Here is a 21,594-nt window from a genome sequence, read left to right as displayed (position 1 = left end):
CTTATAAACTACAAGAAGGGATGTGCAGCAATGGCACTCCCACTGTTAATTTCATATTCCAAATTCCAGATAATGTCCACAGCTACTGTGTAAATGGAGTTTGATTGTGAATTGTGACTGCCAAAGCCACCACAAAACAGCTTTGCTTTGAATTTTTAAACAAAGAAATGTAGTTCTGCTGTAATTTCCTGAAAATATAAGGTGGTCATCAATACAAAAACTATCTAGTCTGAAAACAGGGTTCCAAATTCACTTCAAAAATACAGAAGGTGGTGCACCATGAAAACTGATATTTAGATTGTAAGTCAATTAAAACAAAGACAGAACAGCTTATTTAAAGGAGCTGTACAGAAGATGCCCACCCTGGTCTGACAGCAGGATAATGGATCACACGTGAAGATCATACCGAAGAGATGTAAATCTAGCATTCCATCCAGTCCTGCAAGTGAACGAAAAGACAGTGGGAGAATATCCTGCCGCATTTGCTAAAGCTGGAAGACTGCATCTGCAAACCTACAGCCAGCGCATACTGGAATACATCTTACGCATTTAAAGAAAAGGATGCTGATCTGTATACACTAAGTAGGATGATCTTGGTGATGAAGAAAGACTAAGTATTAATTGCTGTAAGTCCTACAATATTCTGTCAGTTTGTAAGAAATGTTCCCTTTAAGTAGTAGTAACCCAGCCTGAAACCGTACATTTAGGCAAAGCCATTAATCAGGTACACAACTGCAAGCATCCCTTTTTACTCGCTGGTGTCATTAAATAAAATATGTTTTAAGGGTTGAAAAACAACTTTTAAAAAAACTGCCAGAGGTGAAAACTAGCAAGACTAGTGAGAACGATCTGATCTGCACACAGTATAATAAATAGCAAGACGGTTCAGTACTAAAAAGTAGAACTAAAACAAAACACATACTTAACATTAATATATATGCGCTGTATAAATACCATGAAAACATAGTGGGGGGCAGGGTTGAAATGAATGGTCCCTATTTTTTGTCTTGTCTGCATGAAGAAACTCAAAATGCTAATTGAATTAATCATAGATGCATCACAATTGTTTCTTGCTAGTTGATGATATTAAGATTCTTGAAGAAAAAAAAAAAGTTGCAAACAATAAAATACTGGCCCGTTGCCTAAGTAGATCATCCACCTGTAATCCCACAACAAAGATTTTTCCCTTAGTTTTTGTACCTCTCGATTTTAAGTAAAATAAGCAGCCAAGTAATTTACACTTTCTCATCCCCTAAATTATAGCTATTGAATCACAGAGTTGTTTTGTATGTTTAGGTAGCATGTTAATTATTAGATTGACGTCCACGTTTTATTTTTAGCAGATGTGTTTGGTAATTGAGTAGGAATTACACCATCAAAACAAAGTTGCAATATTTTGAATAGGGATCATAATTAAACTAAGCAATGTACTGCAACCATTTCTGCTATGCCAATTTCTTCGGAACATAACATAAATAATAAAATCTGAAACACAGCAAAATATAAATAAAAGGAAAACCGATTCACAAAACACACACACACACAATATCAATGATGTTGGCAGCACAATCGGTCAATACAGGTACATTTTCCCACTTATAAACTTTGTATCTACTGTTAACTCGGTGCTGTGGGACGTGTTGTACTCAGACCCAGAAGGAATCCGTGCCCCCAACCTACTGAATCACCAGCACCGCTTCTCTGCAGTGGCATCTTTTCTCTAAAGCGGTTTCCGATGCACAAGCCATTGCAGTGATGGCAGAGACCTGCTTCACAGAGAAAACTTAAAATAATAATAAAAAGATCGAAATGTGCTTTCGTTTTTTTTTTTTTTTTTTTTTAAAGCGTTCCTCTTATAACAACCCTAATCCTGAATGAACTGCTTCCTGCCTGAAGCTACAATGTAAACTCCTGCACCTTTCACGCTGCAGGTTATTTGGCGGCATGTGTAGCAGAGCCCGGACCGAGACGGCCAAGCCAGCAACCAGCAGCGGGTTCGTCCTCAGTCCATACGGGTACTTTTCCACCTTCGTCTCCTACCCAATCTCCTTCCCAGTCGCTTTCGCTCCAACCCAACGTATTTATTCATCTCTCTGGGAGGGTCAATTGATGGACGCCTTGAATTAACCAACCCCTTTCGTTTTTCTTTCAAACCGCCCAATGGCTGTCGTACCTAGGCCAGACCCCGGCAGCAGGCTAGAGTGTGTCTGTGTTATGTGTGCCATGGACTCAGCCCAGTAATATTGACAATAGGGTGAAGGGAAATTGCCCCAAATCACACAGAGTGGAAAGATAAATATACAGAGGTGGCCAGCAAGCAGTAAATTCTGTCATTCATCAGGGAATGTGGTTAATTTAGATTCGTGTTTATATATTTCGTTATTAATGGGACTCGGAGGATTATTTCGTTAGAAGGTAAAAAGAGGTGCTCCTGGGTTTGGCTTTCTGGAAAGGCCAAGATTGCTTTCCTGCTGCTGCTGCTGGGAGAGGCTTATTGTACAGGACTAAAAACACCCAAGTGTTGATAGAGTTAACCGGGATCATTACTGCTCATCATCTCTCTTAACAGACACAGGAGGATCAAGGTAAAGTGCATTACGCTTCATTACGTCTAGAGCCGCGCTGATATGATGCCCATTTAATTAAATATATAGATTCTAATATATATTTATGTTTATCTTACGGGTTAAAATAATCATGAAATATAATAAAAACTTAAATAGGCAAATGTAGCATTTTATATGCAGAATCATTAAATGTGGTTTAACTTATTGTGTTATACAAATACAACTGTACTACGACTAGTGTAGTAGTTAATACAAACTGTTTACTTGTGTTACTGTGTTGAAGGCCTACGTCACAGAAGTAAGCCGTTTTATTCATGGCTCAATGAGTTTAGAAACATAAACTAAATAGATTTTTAGTCCGCAAAGAAAACGAAAAGTTGGTGAAAAATACAAAAAATTAATGAGACGAGGGGGGTTGTTTACCAAGTGCAGCCGGCTGTAGCAAAACAAAAAAAAGTTGTTAGAAATAATTTGAGGCATAAACATTGTTTTATCTCTTTGAACGTCTTTTTGCTTGCCTCCGTATCGTATCGACAGCATTACAGTTGTCAGGTTGCATTTGTACTGGTTATGTACTGCAGACCCACCCAGACATTCATTTGAAACTTTGAAACGATGGGTTACTAACCTACTGCTTGTTTTGTTTCTGTCTGATTTTAAAAAAAAAATAAATAAAAAATAAAATAATAATAATAATAAATAAATAAAGGTGCAGTACATCCTGCATGTCAGTTCGTCATCAGTAGGCCAGTCATTTAGCTATGCGATAGACTGTATCAAATTTAATTTCATTCTTTTACACCTTTTAGGAATTTAAGAAGCTTGCCAGAAATTTGTTCAAACGTCACCCCGTTTTTATTTCAGCGTATTTCAGCGTGCTGCATTAGCACACGCCTCTTCTCGCATAGTAATGGTTGAGGACGTTTGTCAAATTCCTGCAATACAAGAATTATGTTGCAGGGTTTGCATGCAGACTGATTTGTTAGTTACTTTTAAATTCTATTTACTACATAGTTTTCTGTTTCTAAAGGATGTCATACTGTAGTCATTTTCAGTACTTTGTAGCTCAAGTGCATACTGTAGTGTGATCTTAACATTTGCACAGGCTGCATGTCCATGCTTGGGTGGCTATTTATCTATGAATAATCTGTGCAGTATTCATGATTTAAAAGTTAACATTACTACAGCTTTAACCTCATTTAGGCACACATTTCAGTAGAATAGTTGTATTTGCAATGTATTGTTTTCATTATTTAATTGCAAGTGAAGTTCCACAAAAGTGACTTGTAGAGTTTAACTTCTCATTAGAGGGTCAGCACATGTTCAAGCTTAGGTGCAGAAAAAAATTCCAAGTGTATATGCCTGTGACTCATTTCAAGCTACACAAGTTGTGAATCTGACTGCATGTACATGACCTCTCTCTCTCTCTCTCTCTCTCTCTCTCTCTCTCTCTCTCTCTCTCTCTCTCTCTCTCTCTCTCTCTTTTACTGGTAAAACTCATGTGTGATTTATAATGTTAGTAGTTTGAAACTGATACACTGTACTTGATTTATGTATGCCAGTGGGACAATATTTATTTGCTGATGTAGCAACTCCAGGACTCACCATCTTATGGTGCTAATGGATGCAGTAGGTTGTGTTTGTGTAATCCCATTTCCTTAATAGATGTGTGCTTAACTATCAACCCTGCAGAACTTTACTCAAATGCATACGGCTCTAGTAGCCTAGTACAGGAAGCAGAGTATTGGAAGGATGACGCCACCTTAAATAGCAGACTAGTAAAAAACTAATATGTATATCGATTCCATTTTCTTATAAAACCCTGAAACTATCTAACTGCTTACTGTAATGCTGAAAGAGTTACTTTCTTAAAGAAAGAAATTGTAGTAGGAAACTGGGTAACAGTGTTTTTACTGAAGTGAATAAAGTATTTAAAATGTACTATTATGAATGTGAGATGTTTTCCTAAGTGTGTTTCGGAAGTTGAAAAGTACATTTGTGTTCCCTTAGCGCAACTTTGGTTTTGTGTGTGCTGTATATTAACTGTTTTTATTTTCAGTGTTGCTGTCATTTGTATTGTGGTTTTTGTCATTGAACTAACGGCCCTTGAATGTGCAGGAGTTTTGTATATATCATATATTTCAAAACCACAGCCTAACACTGCTAAATGCTCACACTGATGCAGTAAGATTAGTCTCTGTAAGTTGCTTTGGATAAAAGGCATATGCTAAATAAACAAGCAATAATAAGAAGAAATGGAATTCCTCATAACTCATCTTTTTTTCCCACCCAGTAGGGATATGTCCTCGGCAGCCACAACTCCTCCATCAGTGGACAAAGTAGACGGATTTTCTCGGAAGTCCGTCAGAAAGGCCAAACAGAAGAGGTCTCAGAGCTCTTCACAGTTCAGATCTCAGGGCAAAGCTATAGAGTTAACACCTCTGCCTCTGCTTAAAGGTAACCTGCTTTTCATGTATTTTAGTCTACAGTCGTCTACACTGTTTGTTTTGAACCTGCATTGTTTTTCAGTGTACCTACCAGTAACATCACATCCTGTCTAACTTGCATGCTGATGTTTTGGTTTATTTGTTGCAGCATTGTAAATTCCACTGGTCTCGTCTTGCTCTATATGCTTTCGCTGCTTTATCAGTACCTCTGCACCTGTGTTTGATGCATTCTGATCATTTAAATGCTATTGAATGGTGGTGCTACTTGTTTCTGGAATAATTCGATCATCATGTCTTCATAATCAGTTATCTAAACTTTGAGTTCAAAGTCTCGTTGCCACATCAGAATCATAAGGCAAGCATGACATAAAGGTAGGTTTTTATGTTGGTCTCTGCTGCTCGCAGTTTGTAATGGGTTTCACTTTATACCGTCTTACTGTTGTGTTTTGACACATCAATCTTTCCTTCCCTGAATGGAATATTGCATTACTAGGAGATACCGTCCTGTTACCAATTCTGTTTTCATTCACCATGTATGCAATGCTCTGTATTGACTCTGATGGTTAATGACAGATGTGTTGCTGTTGTAAGCAGGGTCTAAGACTGTGTATGATGCTGCATCACCATAATATGCTCTGTATATAGATCAGTAGCCATCGTCTTCTGTAGTCCTTTCAGTTTTAAATGTTTCCCATGCCTGGATTTGGACTGTATCAGTAACATGATTTTACTTTGCTTAATTTCACTATATAATTAGACAGACTTCAGTACATGACTGTGACATCACAGTCATGAATGTGGTGCCTGTATAGATTAAGAGCGCCTTTTTTGATTTCCTCGGATGGCCTAATGCAGTCCCACAGTCGCATTCCCGAATCTCACTGTCCTTTTTTATTTTCAAATTGAGCATTGTACATAAATTTGAATGCAATTCATTGGCTTTTCAAGGGCAGCTCCACTTGCTGTTCAGTTCTAGCCGTTCCCTCCTTGCCATTCACTCATTAAACTGCCTTTAGTTTCGGATGAGAGGCCTGAGAAACTGGAACAGGCCAGTGCTTGGGAAGTGAGGTTTTGCTGGTAGATACAGGTAGATGGTTGGAATTTTTAAATGCTTCTCCAAGATGCAAGTACATTTGTAAACCAGAATTCTCTATTGTAGTGATCAAGTCAGTCATCATTCCAAGCCACACCTTTTTTATTAAGAGTTAAGCTTATTTTGAAAATCTGTTTTCTGAAATCATAATGCCACTTGGAACATGATCACTGGTTGCTTTTTATTTTTCTGCTGTAACTTTAGGTCTCTTTAATTTTAGATACACACAGATAATATACTGTAGATTGACGTTTCTGCTTCCTGTTAACTAGTCTCTTCCTGGGTTGTAGGTCCGTTTTCACTCCAGTGGTCTAACTGCAATCGTGTTTCTACCAGTAGGCAACAGAGATCTATATTTTATTTTTCCTGATAGGAAAAATAGCTGTGCATTTGAAAAAATGTGTTTATCTTGCATTCATTTTTTTTTTTTTTAATGATTGTTCATGTTAGTTATTTTTTTTATTTGTACTTTTTTGTATCACTTATCAGTTCTTATTAAATTCAGTGTTTTCAGTTTGTATCTGTCCAACAGCTTATATAATCCTTGCGTTACAGTAGAATTTCTTTTAATGTTGTTCGAAGTAGAACTCTGGGCTTCATCTGCTAGAGATGCTGACAGCAATGTTTCAGCACTGTATTGCCATACCGTTATTCTCACCACTACAGTGCAGGTTTTTCTCTGGGCTGTGTAGGTATTAAATAACCAAGAATGAATTGGGTCTAAATCTCTATGACTTTTTTTTTGATAACTTACTATCTTTTTTTATAGGCTGTTTTATAGGTCTACTGTATATCAAACCCACTCTGGTACAACATGAACCAGGGAAAATATGGGATACCAGGCTAGCAAAACTACATAACTGTCTGTATAAAAGCAGTTTAGAAATGGTAGAAGAGTATTAGGTGCTAGTCATTTATTCAATCAGTAGTCTCTCTATGAAGAAATAAGCATGATTTTTCACTTGCTGCCAAAACGATTACTGGTACTTCTGAATACGAACAGTGATGCCCTACCTAATTAATATGTTGCTAATCAGTTTTAGTTTGTAAACCGCTTTAATTGCATTATAAAAATAATAAACAAATACATTAATGTGGTCAGTAACATCTGTTCTGGGGACACAGTGGCCTTTGCAAGCAGATGGCCAGTAATGTAGGTCATTTCTATCATTAGGATAAACACTATTTCCTTTTCACTTAACTCTGGTGGCCCTTTGACGCTCTGTATAAAATAGCCAAGTAAAATGGCTAAATAAATTCAGTAATGTCAATATGTTATCCTGGGCCACTAGGATGTTTCATGTAATGTTACTGTACACCACACACTGTAACAGCCGTTGGACACATTTTGGCTTTAGATCTTTGCCTACCATGACACAGAATAATCTTGAAACGGTAATGTGCAAGCAGAACATGTGTATATCTATAAGCTAAATGAAACCATGTGAATTGATATTTGGAGTTGCACCAACGATAGCCATCCTCTCCATGCAATATTTGTGTTGATTTTTAACATGAACAAACTAACGTTTGTTATAATTTAGATTTTTGATTGAATTTGATTGTAACTCATTTTCAAGACAAACACATTGGCTTTTAAATTTCATTTTAAAAAGACCACACAAAGTAATTTTCCCACAGAGATTTTGTGTGTGTTTCAATAAAAAGTTATTTTCTGATGCTCATCAATGAAAGCAGATGTATAAAACCTTTTATTAAAAATGCCAGATACAGTAAGCAGAAATGGGCACACTTACAACAGTTGCACTCCCTAACGACTGTAGAGATAAGATGAATGTCGCACCTCAAGTGAAGTTCCCTCTGCTGTAGCTGGTGTTTTCCTCTTGTTGTGACTGCCTTGAACTGGATAGAGATCCCCATGCTTGTGTGAGTAAATTGTTCATAAGATTGCAAAACCTGAAACGAGACAAGCAATTTAAATGAAAATGGAAGAGAGTTTGCTGAGAATGAAAATGCAGCCATAGGATGAGATGTGTTCATACTGTGCACGGTTCAAGCTTCTCTTTCATATGGGCAGCTAGTATCCAAGGGGAAACTCCACTCTGCATTTCTTTGCAGGTATCCTTTTACAAGACAGTTTACCAAGTTAAACTTGCTTTTTAAGAAGGTCTGCTATGTACAGGATTTTCCAAAGCCTCATACACAGCAGTTTCCATGTGATCTGCAAGCCATGGCTACAGTGAGTTCATCACTGAACTCAGGAAGTCCAATTGGAAATGTTAGCTGTGAAGAACACATTCATTATTTAACCTGGTATTGTATCTTCATTTTGTTCCTAACGTATCAACATAGGGTCAGATTTTTATGCAGACCGGTGCTGTTTTGAGCACAGATTTCTCATTGCAGTGTACTTGTCTTTTGGAGCTTAACAAACATACAGTATTTCTCACAGTAAAAACCTTTTCTAATTAATCTGATTTGAGGAAACGGTCATGACTACTAGTCCTAGTTGGAGGACAAAGGTATATATATTAGCATTTTGAAACTAAACACTGGAAGCAGCCTGGCAAACACCCTGCAATCTTGTTTTCTGTGCCCAGTCTTTCTGTCTCAAGTGTTATTTATCCAGAAAGTTGTCACTTATATGTTCAAATAAAATCTTTAAGGTTCAATGAAACTACGGGTATTTATAGTGGGAAAGAAGTTCATGTGGCTTCAAGCACTGACAGGACCCTGAGAGAGATGAATGCCATCGCTATACAGTAGAAGCACACAAATTTGAAGTTACTGCTCATGCAAGATGTTTTTATCTGTCAGCTGAAACGCTACAGGGGCACTAGGCAGCGCTTTGTGTTTGATTTGTAAACAGATTAGATGCTTTATTTGAAATGGCTCTTCTTTCTGTACATATCTATATTTAGATCCATTTAACATACTTGTTTTTTTTTTAGTTCAGGACCTATTGAAATCTTCACTGGTACAGTACTGTAATTACAGTTATTTAGCAGCTATGCTTTTCACACGAGAGTCTCATTTAACAATAACAAAAATGAAAAGCAGCCTATTGAGTTAGTAAAAGTGAATCTTTGCACTAATCTAGGTATTTTTTATCTGTCTCTCTTTAAATAACTGTTAGGCAAGTAGCTTTTAATTCTACGAGATACCGTACCAGCTGGAGTATAGTTTTTACTTTTCTCAAAAGTAGAGAGTATACCTGATCATATAAATTCCATGCAAGCTGTGACACTTTCATTATAGATACAGTGTGTGAAGTGAATTTGAAAAGGCATTGAGTATGCATACTGTGTGTGAGGAAATAATTGTGTGTGTGTGTGTGTGTGTGTTTGTGTTTATTTATTTATTTATTTTTTTCCCCTAAGTTAACAGAAACTTAAATGAATGTATTGTATCTGTGTAATTCAGCTTGGTTGCATATAGAATGTAATGCACAAATTTACATACTGTAATCCAAGTAACTCCAGCTGGTGCTAGACAGAGCTGTGATGTAGGGTAGATACTGCCAGAGAGTCTTGTACAATAAAGATAATCATATCCATCCACTTCATTGTCAGGCGGGACTTTTACTCAACCAGTGGAATGCATGCGTTAGATCATATCTTTTTTTTTTTTCTCACAGAAATAAAACATTTCTTTTGCATATATATTTAAAACTGTGGATGATATAGCTTTAACATATATATGTTCAACTTTAGAGAAACAACAAATGGCTGAATTAATAGAAATATAAAACATAACGCGGTAACAGTCCGCTCCCTCCTGGTGTGTTTTGTATTCAGTTGCTTTAGTCTACGGGCACATTTGAATGGACAAAGCCATACACCTCCATTTTAGTTTTCCTTCGATTGTCCAGCAGGAAATGTCCGCAGCAGAGTTGTTTTCCTGTTCGCTGATGGTCGATGTCTCATCATTGCTCCATCTTTTAAATGCGTCGGCTCAGACTTTCCTTTATTCATTTTTTTCGTGCAGACGTTCCAGCCGCAGAGCAGCCGGAGCTGTTCCTGAAGAAACTCCAGCAGTGCAGCTTCATCTTTGACTTCATGGATACTTTATCAGATCTCAAGATGAAAGAGTACAAACGCTCCACCTTGAACGAGCTTGTGGACTATGTCACGGTCAGCAGGGGTTACTTGACCGAACAGGCATACCCCGAAGTAGTAAGAACGGTAAGGCTGTGTTGCACTGCACTCCCCATCACCACACATGATATGCAGCACCGTTTCAGAATTGTCATGATAAATCTGCTTGTTTGATAGTTTAGAAACTGTATTGTATGTACATTTGTTTGCCAGCGCTGATAGTTAATTTTCCACATGTCCCCAGTATGTAGTATCTTAAAACAGGATTCATGTGACCAGATTACTTTAAGACCATCCATAACTACAGTAGCATCACTCATTAGTGCTAAATTTAGAAAGACGTCTTCAGTGTCTCTTCTACTTTTAAGACCAGCTTCCTGCATTGTTTAAGATACGGATCTTCAGTTTACAGAAGGTTTGTACTGTGCACAGAATGAAAGGCCTATTCATTTGATGTATAGAATAGGGATCTGGCCGAGGCAGGGTTCTGAAAAACATCCTTTTATGTTGTCAGGTTTCTTACAATATATTCAGGACCCTCCCTCCCAGCGACAGTAATGAATTTGATCCAGAAGAGGATGAGCCGACTCTTGAAGCCTCTTGGCCACATTTACAGGTAGGCATGTGACCAATTCTATTACCAGGAAAAAAAGGTCCTGACTTCACTCACTCACACACACACATTTGCCTACATTAAATGTTCTTTCTTGCAAAGTTGTATTCATGGCTTATTCATTAAATCTACATTCTTTTGTACAACCCTTTCCTCCCACCTTTTGTTAACTGTACAACTTATAATTGGGTGTTGATAACCTCTTACAATATTTATTTTTATGACGTTGAGGGGGTGTGCGATATCTGCTGCAGTTTTCCAGGAATCCAACAATGTAAAAGCATTCGTCAAATCATGCCTTTTGTAGAGCCTTCATTTCAAGAGAATTACTAATACACCTTATTTTATTGTATTTTTTCTGCAGCTTGTATATGAATTTTTCATACGATTTTTGGAGAGTCAAGAATTCCAGCCCAGCATTGCCAAAAAATATATAGACCAGAAATTTGTACTACAGGTGAGATCGTTTTATTTTACAGGTGTTGTTCACTGCCCTGTTAAACTTTTATCAGGAAAATTGAGAAACGGCGAAAGCCATTTAAATTAGTTATTTCCAGTTTGTTGCATAAGGAATAGTGTATTGGGCAAGGTGCCTAATGGCATATATTGTCTGGCACACATGCCAGAACAGCCCAGGGAACTTGTTTAAAATTGTGTCTGCCTGGATTGGGATTTGTGTTCATGCAAACCAGTTACGTTCTCCAGTTACCGTTTTAATGGAGTTAGTTACGTTACCGTCATAGACATAAATAGGAAACTGCATTGTTTTTATTTAAAGTGTCAGAAGCATGTTAATTGGTGCATCTCTGAAAGACACTTTAAAACAATACTTTTAATATGAATATTAGCTGTTTGATCCCTTGTCCCATTGTGGAATCCCCCTAAAGACTCCACATTGTAAGAGCTGTGCCAGATAGTGGTGCTGGTTTTTAAGCCTGCACAGACTTAACCAGAGCAGATACATCTCAAATTCAACCTTTCTTTCTGCTGAAGGGGATCTTTGCCAAGGAATTTGTTTATTATTTCTTTGTGAAGCATTTGCTGGGAGGGCTTGTAGGTCTGAAGAAGCATCATTTACCTTGGATGTCTTGTTAGTTTACACTTGATTCCTTCCAGCAGCCTCCCGTTTGTGATATAAATATTAAGGCGCAGCAGCCTCCACGATTGCTTCCAATTTCATTCCAGGCTGTTTAGAGGTAGCATAAGCTGGATTCAAACCAGAGACCCAGTTAAAAAGCTAGTACATTAACCCAATGTGCATCAGTGTAGGCTGCAGTTCCAACCCCAGGCTGAACAAATGTATGTTGAGTAAAAAAGCCTGCAGTAAAACCACGCGTTCGTCTTGTCTTATTCTGTTTTCAGACTGGTTATTGTATTTGCTTTGCTTGTTTTGTCTGTAGCTTTTGGAACTGTTCGACAGCGAGGACCCACGGGAACGAGACTACCTGAAGACAGTCTTGCACAGAATTTATGGAAAGTTTCTTGGTCTTAGAGCTTTTATACGAAAACAGATCAATAATATTTTTCTACGGTAAGCAGAAATTTCATTTGAAGCGTTTTAATTTAAATATGTTGTTTTTGAAGTGAAACCAATTAATTAAAATCATTGCTTTTTTTTTCCTGTTTCCCTGTTGGTTAGTTTTGTTTATGAAACCGAGCACTTCAATGGGGTAGCAGAGCTTCTGGAGATACTGGGAAGGTATGTGCTGTGCTTGTCACTGATGACTTGGTTTTGCTGTTTTCCTGAAATACCAGTTTAGCAATTAGTAAACCTCCTTGGCTTACTATGGATGTCATGGTCTGGTATAAATCCGCTGTGTATTAAGAGCTGTAGTTTAAGACACAGAAGTCAGCATATATAGACATAGCTATATTCAGTTATTCATACTGGTTCATGTAAAATAACTTAAATAGGCAGAACAAAATCCATGCTTTCTTTATCATAAGCAGGGCTTTTTAGAGGCATAAGTTTAAAACCACAGATGTGCAGCATGGATTCGGAAGGTGGCGCCACCCAGTGTTGGCTTTTCCACTTTTCCTCTAACAATAATTAGCAGACACATTTGTGGCATCCTTTTTTTAAATATGAATAGTGAATATATGAAAAGTGAGTTATGATTCTTACAAATCTGTAGAACATATCCATAATCTGTATTTTGTATGTATACTTACAGTAATTGAATTCTTTGTAATGTAAAAGTTATTTATTTTTTTCTTTCTTATTTCTTCAGCATAATCAATGGCTTTGCTTTGCCTCTGAAGGCTGAGCACAAACAGTTCCTGGTGAAAGTCCTGATCCCCCTGCACACTGTTAGGAGTTTATCACTCTTTCACGCACAGGTGTGGCACGTTCTCAGGATTGCTTGTAGCTTAATTATGCAACTGCATTTCATTTGATGTACTATTTATTTGCATTCCCAGTAATGCTTAGTTAAAAAGACCAGTAAGCTTTATGTGATTTTTTTTTTTGTCTGCTGTTCTATAGATTGCATTACACTGTTCAGCAAATAGCACTAATGTTTTGTGTTAATTGAGGAAGTGTTAATGTCTGCCTCTGTTGAACAGGACAGCTATGAATTTATTTTGAAATGGAAATAACGTGCACTGCTGAAGGGTCCTGTATTAATATTTTTAAAGTTACCAATACATACCTCACATAAACTTCCCTGTTAATATTCAATTCCATACTGGTAAAGTTTATCATTTTGTTTTTCAGTTAGCATATTGTATTGTACAGTTTCTAGAGAAAGACCCAGCATTAACGGAACCAGTGAGTATTTTTATCTCCTCTTTTTTTTCTCTGTATGTGATTGTAAATCATTTGTATATGAAGTTATCTGATGACCTATCATGTTTGTTTGTTTAGGTTATCAGAGGCTTACTAAAATTCTGGCCGAAAACCTGCAGTCAAAAAGAGGTAATATTTAGTTTTGTATCCGTGGTCATGGTTTGTTATACAAATCCCTGTTGGTGTGATTATTTTCCATTGATACAGTAGTGTTCAGATGTTTAACCTCTTGCTTCACATTTCAAAATGAATATTGTTCGTAGCACATGGTCTCAGAAGGATACTAACAGATGTTAAAATGGCATTTAAAAAAAAAAAGTAATTGTCTCAATGTAGTCTGAACTAATGTAAAACAACAAATGAGCTTATATTGGGTGCTGTTTCGGAACTAAAGCAGGTATTTGACATTGCTCTCCTGTAAATGTCAAGTTTGCTGCGTTGTCTGTCGGTGCTAGTGCAGTACAGAAACTGCTTCAAGGTACCATTGGTATAACGACAAACAGCCCTGGCCTTTCGTTGCTGGTGGTACCCATCACTCCCCTTCAGCAGAGTTGCTCTGCAAGTCCATATTGGGTAAGGCCAACCACAAAGCATTTGGTTTGTAATGTTAACACTGCATGGCTAAGTGAAGTAAATGCCCTCCATGGCAGACGACTGGTGCGCCGCAGGAAAGAAACCTCCACTCAAAACATTCTGTAATGTGCTTCTGTATACAACTCTGGGGATTCATGTGATTGGTTAACCTGGGTTTAGCTTTCAGTAAGGCCCCTTGTGGTGTGTGATTCAGGTTATCACTGTTCTCATGGCACCACTCCTGCATCTTTTCACAGGTCATGTATCTTGGAGAGCTAGAGGAGATCTTGGATGTGATCGAACCATCCCAATTTGTAAAAATTCAAGAACCACTGTTCAAACAGATCTCCAGATGTGTGTCCAGCCCGCATTTCCAGGTTGGCTGTTGGTTTATTTATGCATAGCTGCACATAACTAGTTACAGTTAATCATCCCCTTAAATCAGTAGACGGCTCCTTTTGGGTGGGGGGAAATATATAAAAACTCTTCTTTTTTTTTTTTTTTAATGTAGGTTGCTGAAAGGGCACTGTATTACTGGAACAATGAATATATCATGAGTTTGATAGAGGAGAACTCGAACGTCATCCTGCCCATAATGTTCGCTAGCCTTTATAGGATCTCCAAAGAGCACTGGAATCCGTGAGTATGACTGCCAGTCTAATGCTCTGGCGCTCTGTTCTGTGATGATCCTAGATTTGATTTTGGAAATCCTATGCATATTATTGTATAAACTTACATTCTTTTACATGTGCATTTTTTCAGGGCAATAGTTGCATTAGTCTACAACGTACTCAAGTCTTTTATGGAAATGAACAGTACCCTGTTTGATGATCTAACAGCAACCTACAAGTCTGATCGTCAGCGGTAAGTTATAAAAAAAAAAAAAAAAAGTCTTGAACCCATTGTTAGTGAGACTGCTGTATGATGATGTCTCAGGTGAGATTAGGAGACTGCTGTATGATGATGTCTCAGGTGAGATTAGGAGACTGCTGTATGATGATGTCTCAGGTGAGATTAGGAGACTGCTGTATGATGATGTGTCGAGTGCAGGGTGAGATTAGGAGATTGCTGTATGATGATGTCTCAGGTGAGATTAGGAGACTGCTGTATGATGATGTGTCGAGTGCAGGGCTAGATTAGGAGACTGCTGTATGATGATGTGTCGAGTGCAGGGCGAGATTAGGAGACTGCTGTATGATGATGTCTCAGGTGAGATTAGGAGACTGCTGTATGATGATGTGTCGAGTGCAGGGCGAGATTAGGAGACTGCTGTATGATGATGTGTCGAGTGCAGTGCGAGATTAGGATACAGGAGATTTATTTTGTGGGCATGTACAGATTCAATCGATAATTTCCATTGCATCTTTTCTGAAGAGCTGCTTTTTATTTTCAAACCAAATGAAAGACTGTGTGAAGTGTTGAATGATTGAATTGTAATGTAATGGTGTACCCCACCAACAATAAACCAAACTCCTAGGGGCCATATGATTCCAGCCATGCTTAACTCACCGATGATTGATTATTTTATTTATTCTTTTGTTCTTTTCCCCCTATGTGGATGCATTCCAGTTTTGCCACCATGTCCTTGTCATGAACAGTCCGCCATTCCTTACTTGTGATTTTAGTTTTTTTTAGTTTTTTCTTAGTTTTCCAAACGGTAGTCCAGCTTTTACGTATAGATCTGTCATGGGAAGGGTTGTACAGATCAGTAAGTGACTATTTTTTCCACCTCGACAGAGAGAAGAAAAAGGAGAAAGAACGGGAAGAACTGTGGAAAAAGCTTGAGGATCTAGAGTTGAAGAGAGGTCTGAGAAGCGACGGGATAATCCCCACTTAACGAAGAAACTGCTGCGCTGTTAGCCTGTGGATACACATTTATGTAGTATGAGATGGAACAACAGGTTTCTGTATTGTGCAACTTACTTTACGGTAGATTCTCACGTCTGTTTCATTATTTCAACAGCACTGTAAATAACTTTCCTTCCCTTAAATATTATGCTGAAAAAAAGGACTTTGGTCCAAAGTTTGGACAGTAGAGGAACTTTTAAAAAGAAAAATAAACTCTTCTGTAAATGTAGAAATTGTTTTAACCCCCGTTCTTCAAAATTTATTTCTTATCCTTGTATGGGTGCTGCATTAAATGTTTGGAGAAGACTGCAGCCTCAGTGATCCAGTGTATAAAGAGTTCCGTGTTTATCCTTGGCAGATTAGAAGAGGATACCCCTGTCTGGAGGATCATGTTCAAACCTTTATCCCCTCCGAAAACTGCTGCAGATCATTTATTTCTTACAAGTTTTTGAAAGGTTCTATTAATTGTGGAATTTTAAGGTTTGTGTGTAGACGATTTAACAAAAACAAAAGGAAAAAAAGTCTTTGCACGCAATTTCTTTTCTTTTTAAACAAGTCAAGCTCTCTGTGTGCATCAGCTCCAAAGCAATCGGATTGGTTCTGTCAAGGTTTGGTTCACTATTTTAAGCAGGCCCTGCTGGTATCAGTCTGGCACTGTTACCTTGAATCGATAACCTATTTAAAAAAAATGATATATATCTATATTAAGCCTATAACCATAGAGGTTCCCTGGTCAATGACGTACAGTAAGTAACTTGTACTACTCCTGTATTGTGAAAAGGAACACTACCTGTGTAAGTACTTCACAGTATTACAAATCTGTATAACATTGTTATTAAATACAGTACATTCATATCTTGTATCTTGTAGTTATTAGTTATGAGAGAAAACAGTGGTATAATGGAACAAACCTTCCTGGTATTTGTGATGCCATTTGAAAACAGGTTCCTGAGAATATTAGGGACCTTCTCACCTTCGTGCTCTGGTATACAGTAATACTAAATCTGCGTTGACCCTTTCAGACTCATTTGTGTGCTTTTAGCATGACTCGGATGTGAAAACAAATGGTTGGATCAATCTAAAATGTCTAATTTATTTAAAAAAATAAAGAGATGTTAAATTAAACCTGGTTTGTGATCAGAAAACAAACAAAACGCAATAGATTAGTGCTGTGGTGTCTTTGGTGCTTTCAATTTCTTAAACAGCTACTGGCATATAACTGGGGTGGGCTATATTATAAGGGTTTTTTTTTTTATTATGCAACCATTGATGATAAACTTTCCATATTAGATGATATAGAGAAATTGCAGGTTACAGTAAAAATGCAGCATTTCAGCTGAATCAAAAATGACAAGACACCAGTATTGCCAGCTATTAGCCTCTTAGTAATGGACTAAGCTTTGGTCCAGTCTGGTACAGATCTGTACCAATTGCCATTTATTTTCAACAACATTTGTAGCATTTTTGTTTTTGAAGAGAGTATCCAAATACTTCAGGGAGTGCTAAACGTGTAAACAATGAGGTTTTGGAAAAGACCACACAGCTGCACAACTAATGCAGAATGAGGTGTGTTTGTTTTGACTATCTAAATCCTTTGTTTTTAGCTGTTTTCCATCCTCGGTCTCTTGTGTGCTGACAGTGTCAGGACAGTGTGGAATGGTTCTTTTACTTTATTTTTGTCTAGGTGCTGCCTGATCGTGAGTATCCCCTTGAGACCTGGACAGGCCGGGGCTACACCCTGCCAGTGGCTGGATAATGTTGTAATTGGACAGCAACCAGTGCTGGTAATATCACTATCGTTTTATGCAGAATGTAGGCTTAAGCTATTCAAGGAAGACTGGGGCTAAACGACAAATTAAAAAAAAATTTAAAAAGCCTGGATTGAATGTAATCTTTAAATGTAATTGTTTCTTTAAGACAGATTCTTTTAAAGGGTTTGAGAGCAACTACGTAAATCCTGATGACTTTATTAATGAAATAAAAGAAAACAAATGATTCCTTCTAAACAATCTGTCTTTGCCAGCCCACTTGTTAATTAATGATAACAATAAAAAATACTGCTTTACTTTTGAAAAATGAATCTCAGTGTACATTTGCACTAATTCAGTTCCAGATAATGTCCTACTGCATAATGCATACCTTATATCTCCAGTGTTCTATGGTCAGCCCTGATGTTTTTTGGAATCTTGCTGTATTCTGATTCTTCTAGTGTTTAAAGTGATTATGTAGGTATGTGTTAGGATAGTGTTAGTTTAATATAAAAGAGGAACCTTTTGAATCTGATTTTTTTTTCTTAACATTAAAGTTGGATAATGTTTGAACAGCTGTTTTACCCTAACTTGATCTGTTTTTTATATAAATATTTGATATTTTTAAAGTTATTTCCAGGATTTCTGTAAATAGTAACTTTTGTATAACTGTAAACTCTGTAATGTTGGAATTTGTAAAGAATGTAAAATCGCAGGAAGCAATTTGCAGAAGCCACTGTGAGAAATGTTAAAGTAGAATCAAACTGTAAAAGCAAGCTAGTGCCGTAGAGATGTCCGGGGCAAGATGATGCTAATGGCTCAGAATTGCAGCTCTTTCAATAAAACAAAGCCAAAAAAACACATTCAGACCTAACAAAAGGGTAAGTTTGGACAGGCCATAGCATCAAAAACTCAATCAAAACATAGGGTGAAACTAATAAGTTGACAATTCAAACCTTTAGTAAATGGGATAAGCACAGTTTTCTTTTAGTATTGTGTTCCACTTGCCAGAGGTGCTGTCCCACTTAAACAAGAACCAGAGTGATTTGCTAATTTGAGGACAAGTGAGTTGGATCATGAAAGGATAACTACTTCAGCTGACAATTCGTATCCATTTGAAATCTGACTGAATCGTTTCAGGGATTGGAACCCAGCTCGGAAAGCAATCCAATGCCATTCTGTTGCTGGGGCATTCTTGTTTTTATTGCTAAAATGCCTGATTGGGACTCGTGGCTTGGAAAAAGCATTGGAGGAAAGAAACTGTCGTGGAACTTTTCAGGTCCGCAACTTTAAAAGAGCCAACTGCACTGGGTGTTCAGAGATATAAAGCTTTATTAGTTTGCGCAAACGAGAACAGCTCAATACATCAGTGCTAGGAAAACCCGAGCAGTGTTCTGCCATACAGAGTTAGCATACAGTTATTATACCTTTACAGAGAGACGGGGTAGTTTCCCTTTCAACCAATAAGCTGGAGCCAGCTCAGTTGGGGCAACAACAACAGGGGGGACAGGTATTTACGAGGTAACACAATAAAGATCAACAGATAAGCTGGAGCCAGCTCAGTTGTCGCACCATCCACAGTTTGGTTTTCCGTGACATGTACCTGCAGTTTAATACATTTCATAAACTCAAATTGCTTTAAAGCATATAACTCGGTGAATAATGGTAGTATGGAGTAGCAACAAATAGGTACAGGGATGGTTCTATGCAATTATTCCCCTACAAAACCAAAAGCTTTTAGATGGAGAACAGCAGGAGTATTTTGAAATGAGTTTGTGAAAGGCAAAAAGACACATTAGATTAGTCAAATAATATGGTTCCATTATAAAGCTTATTAGAATGTATATGATGGCAGAAATCGCTGGAATATGCAGGGAATGTATACACCACTGCAACAGTTTTATAAATCACACTAATTTATTAAAGGTGTGACTGCTTTTTAGGGTAAATAACTTGTGTACTGATGTACTCAATGCAGGTTTGGAAAATAAACTTGGATTATCATGTTTTTCTTACTTCAGGTAATTGTGTATGCAGTGATGAACATGTATCTTTGAAACCTTAATTCTGGTTAATGTATTGCATTTATGGGCTGTGAATGTTATAAATTGGTTGGCCACAGGAGGGCAGCAAAAACTTATTTGGTCACAATCAAACCTTTCCTGGCGGTGAAAAGATTGCACAGTACAGGAAGCCCTGAAAATAAAGTAAATGTAGTATTCTCTGGATGCAAGAACTGTATTGCTGTGTTGGCACTGTGGATAGCAGGGAAATGGTGGTGTCTTTCCCAGACACTTTGTATTTTATTCAGTTAACCTAATGGAAATACAAATTAAAGATTGAAAAATAGTTTTTGCAACAACCCCCCACCACATGTTAATATCTGTGTAAAATGAAAATGAGGCATTTTACAAACGTCCAAAATCTACACAGGAAGACATACTATTACAAAGTTTACTATATGGCATATTTGAGGTAAAACAGCACTAAAGAATATGTGAATATGTTATAAACAACAGTTAACTGGATACACACAGCAACAAAAATGTTTTTAGCTGTAGCTAAAACATTTGTAAAACATTGCAAGTACCTTATAAAGTTTTAAACTAGCAATGTCAAAATAAACTGTTAATCCTTGTTCGTAAAAATCCAATCCTTTAATAATTAATTGCAAATGTTATATAAACAAATCCTTACACTGCCCAGATTGTATTTCTGTAGACATTACTATTCTTGTTACATCTGGCTTCCTATTGATTATGCAGAACTGCTGGGCTATCGCTGGTACATGCAGCAGCCTCCAGCTGAGCAAAGCTACAATATAATCATAAATATTTACTCTGCTGTGTTCTTTAAAAAAATTGAAACATACGATTGAAGTTAAAATGGTTTCATCTCCCTTGGGCTTTTAGAGACTTGTTTTAATGCCGTTTCCTTTTTTCATTTTTGAACAGTGGTTGTGTATGTTTTAAAAAATCATCTTTCAGCCTGAGGTTAACACCTTACATCTTCTGAAGATTAGGAAGCAAATATAATGAAGGGCACATTAGCACAGACCAGCAAGCAAAGTGGCATCTGATTATAGGGAACAACCTCAGCATGCAAGCAGTAGAACGTGATAAATAGGTAAGAGAAGGGCAAAAAAGCTAAACATTTTTAAGGGCATTTGTAGCTTTCCTTTAACTGTGTGCTACCCCTCTGTGCACTTGGAGCAGTTAAAGCAAAGGGACCATGTACCAAGAAGAACATTAATAAGCAGAAGCACCTGATTCAATATTACGTACACCATTTCCCTGCTATTCACAGGGCCAACACAGCAATACAGTTCTTGCACTCAGAGAATACTACATTCTCGCACTGTGCAATCTTTTTAACTCCAGGAAAGGTTTGATTGTGACCAAGTAAGTTTTTGCTGCCCTCCTGTGGCCAACCAATTTATAACATTTAAATCCCATAAATGCAATACAGTACAACCATCAAAAAGGTTCATGTTCATTGTTGCATACACAATTACTTAATAAAGTAAGAGAAATGTGATAATCCAAGTTTATTTGCCAGACCTGCATTGAGAAAGCTTCATCAGTACATAAGTTATTTACCCTATAAAAAATGGTCATACCTTTAATAATTAGTGTGATGATTTATAAAACTGTTGCAGTGGTGTACACATTCCCTGCATATTCCAGCGATTTCTGCCATCACACACATTCTAATAAGCTGTATAATCGAACTACATCCCTGACTGCATGAAATATATTTCATCGAATCTAATGCGCCTTTTTTTTTGCCTTTCAGAAGCTCATTTCAAAATACTCTTGCTGTTCTCCACTTGTCTTTAATAATAATTGACAGCTTTTGG

The 21,594-nt window shown here is 37.3% G+C and overlaps 1 protein-coding gene across 2 annotated transcripts; it reads left to right on the top strand.

Annotated features, from left to right (window-relative positions):
• The first annotated feature begins 2,210 nt into the window (after positions 1 to 2,210).
• LOC121330040 (serine/threonine-protein phosphatase 2A 56 kDa regulatory subunit epsilon isoform) lies at positions 2,211 to 17,112 on the top strand. Of its 2 annotated transcripts, none has more exons than XM_041276275.1 (14): positions 2,211 to 2,585; positions 4,864 to 5,024; positions 10,056 to 10,252; positions 10,680 to 10,781; positions 11,143 to 11,235; positions 12,179 to 12,309; positions 12,418 to 12,477; positions 13,010 to 13,118; positions 13,495 to 13,548; positions 13,645 to 13,695; positions 14,397 to 14,516; positions 14,651 to 14,778; positions 14,902 to 15,003; positions 15,877 to 17,112. In XM_041276275.1, the coding sequence occupies exons 2-14, from the start codon at positions 4,868 to 4,870 to the stop codon at positions 15,974 to 15,976; spliced, it is 1,404 nt and encodes a 467-aa protein (XP_041132209.1). In that variant the 5' UTR covers positions 2,211 to 2,585; positions 4,864 to 4,867; the 3' UTR covers positions 15,977 to 17,112. The 2 variants fall into 2 exon arrangements, with proteins under 2 accessions (XP_041132209.1, XP_041132208.1); XM_041276274.1 differs by having other exon boundaries at positions 4,861 to 5,024.
• The last annotated feature ends 4,482 nt before the right edge of the window (positions 17,113 to 21,594 follow it).

The sequence above is a fragment of the Polyodon spathula genome, chromosome 17 (assembly GCF_017654505.1).
Source record: "Polyodon spathula isolate WHYD16114869_AA chromosome 17, ASM1765450v1, whole genome shotgun sequence".
NCBI classification, from domain to species: Eukaryota; Metazoa; Chordata; class Actinopteri; order Acipenseriformes; family Polyodontidae; genus Polyodon; species Polyodon spathula.
This window is presented reverse-complemented; position numbering and strand designations above follow the sequence as displayed.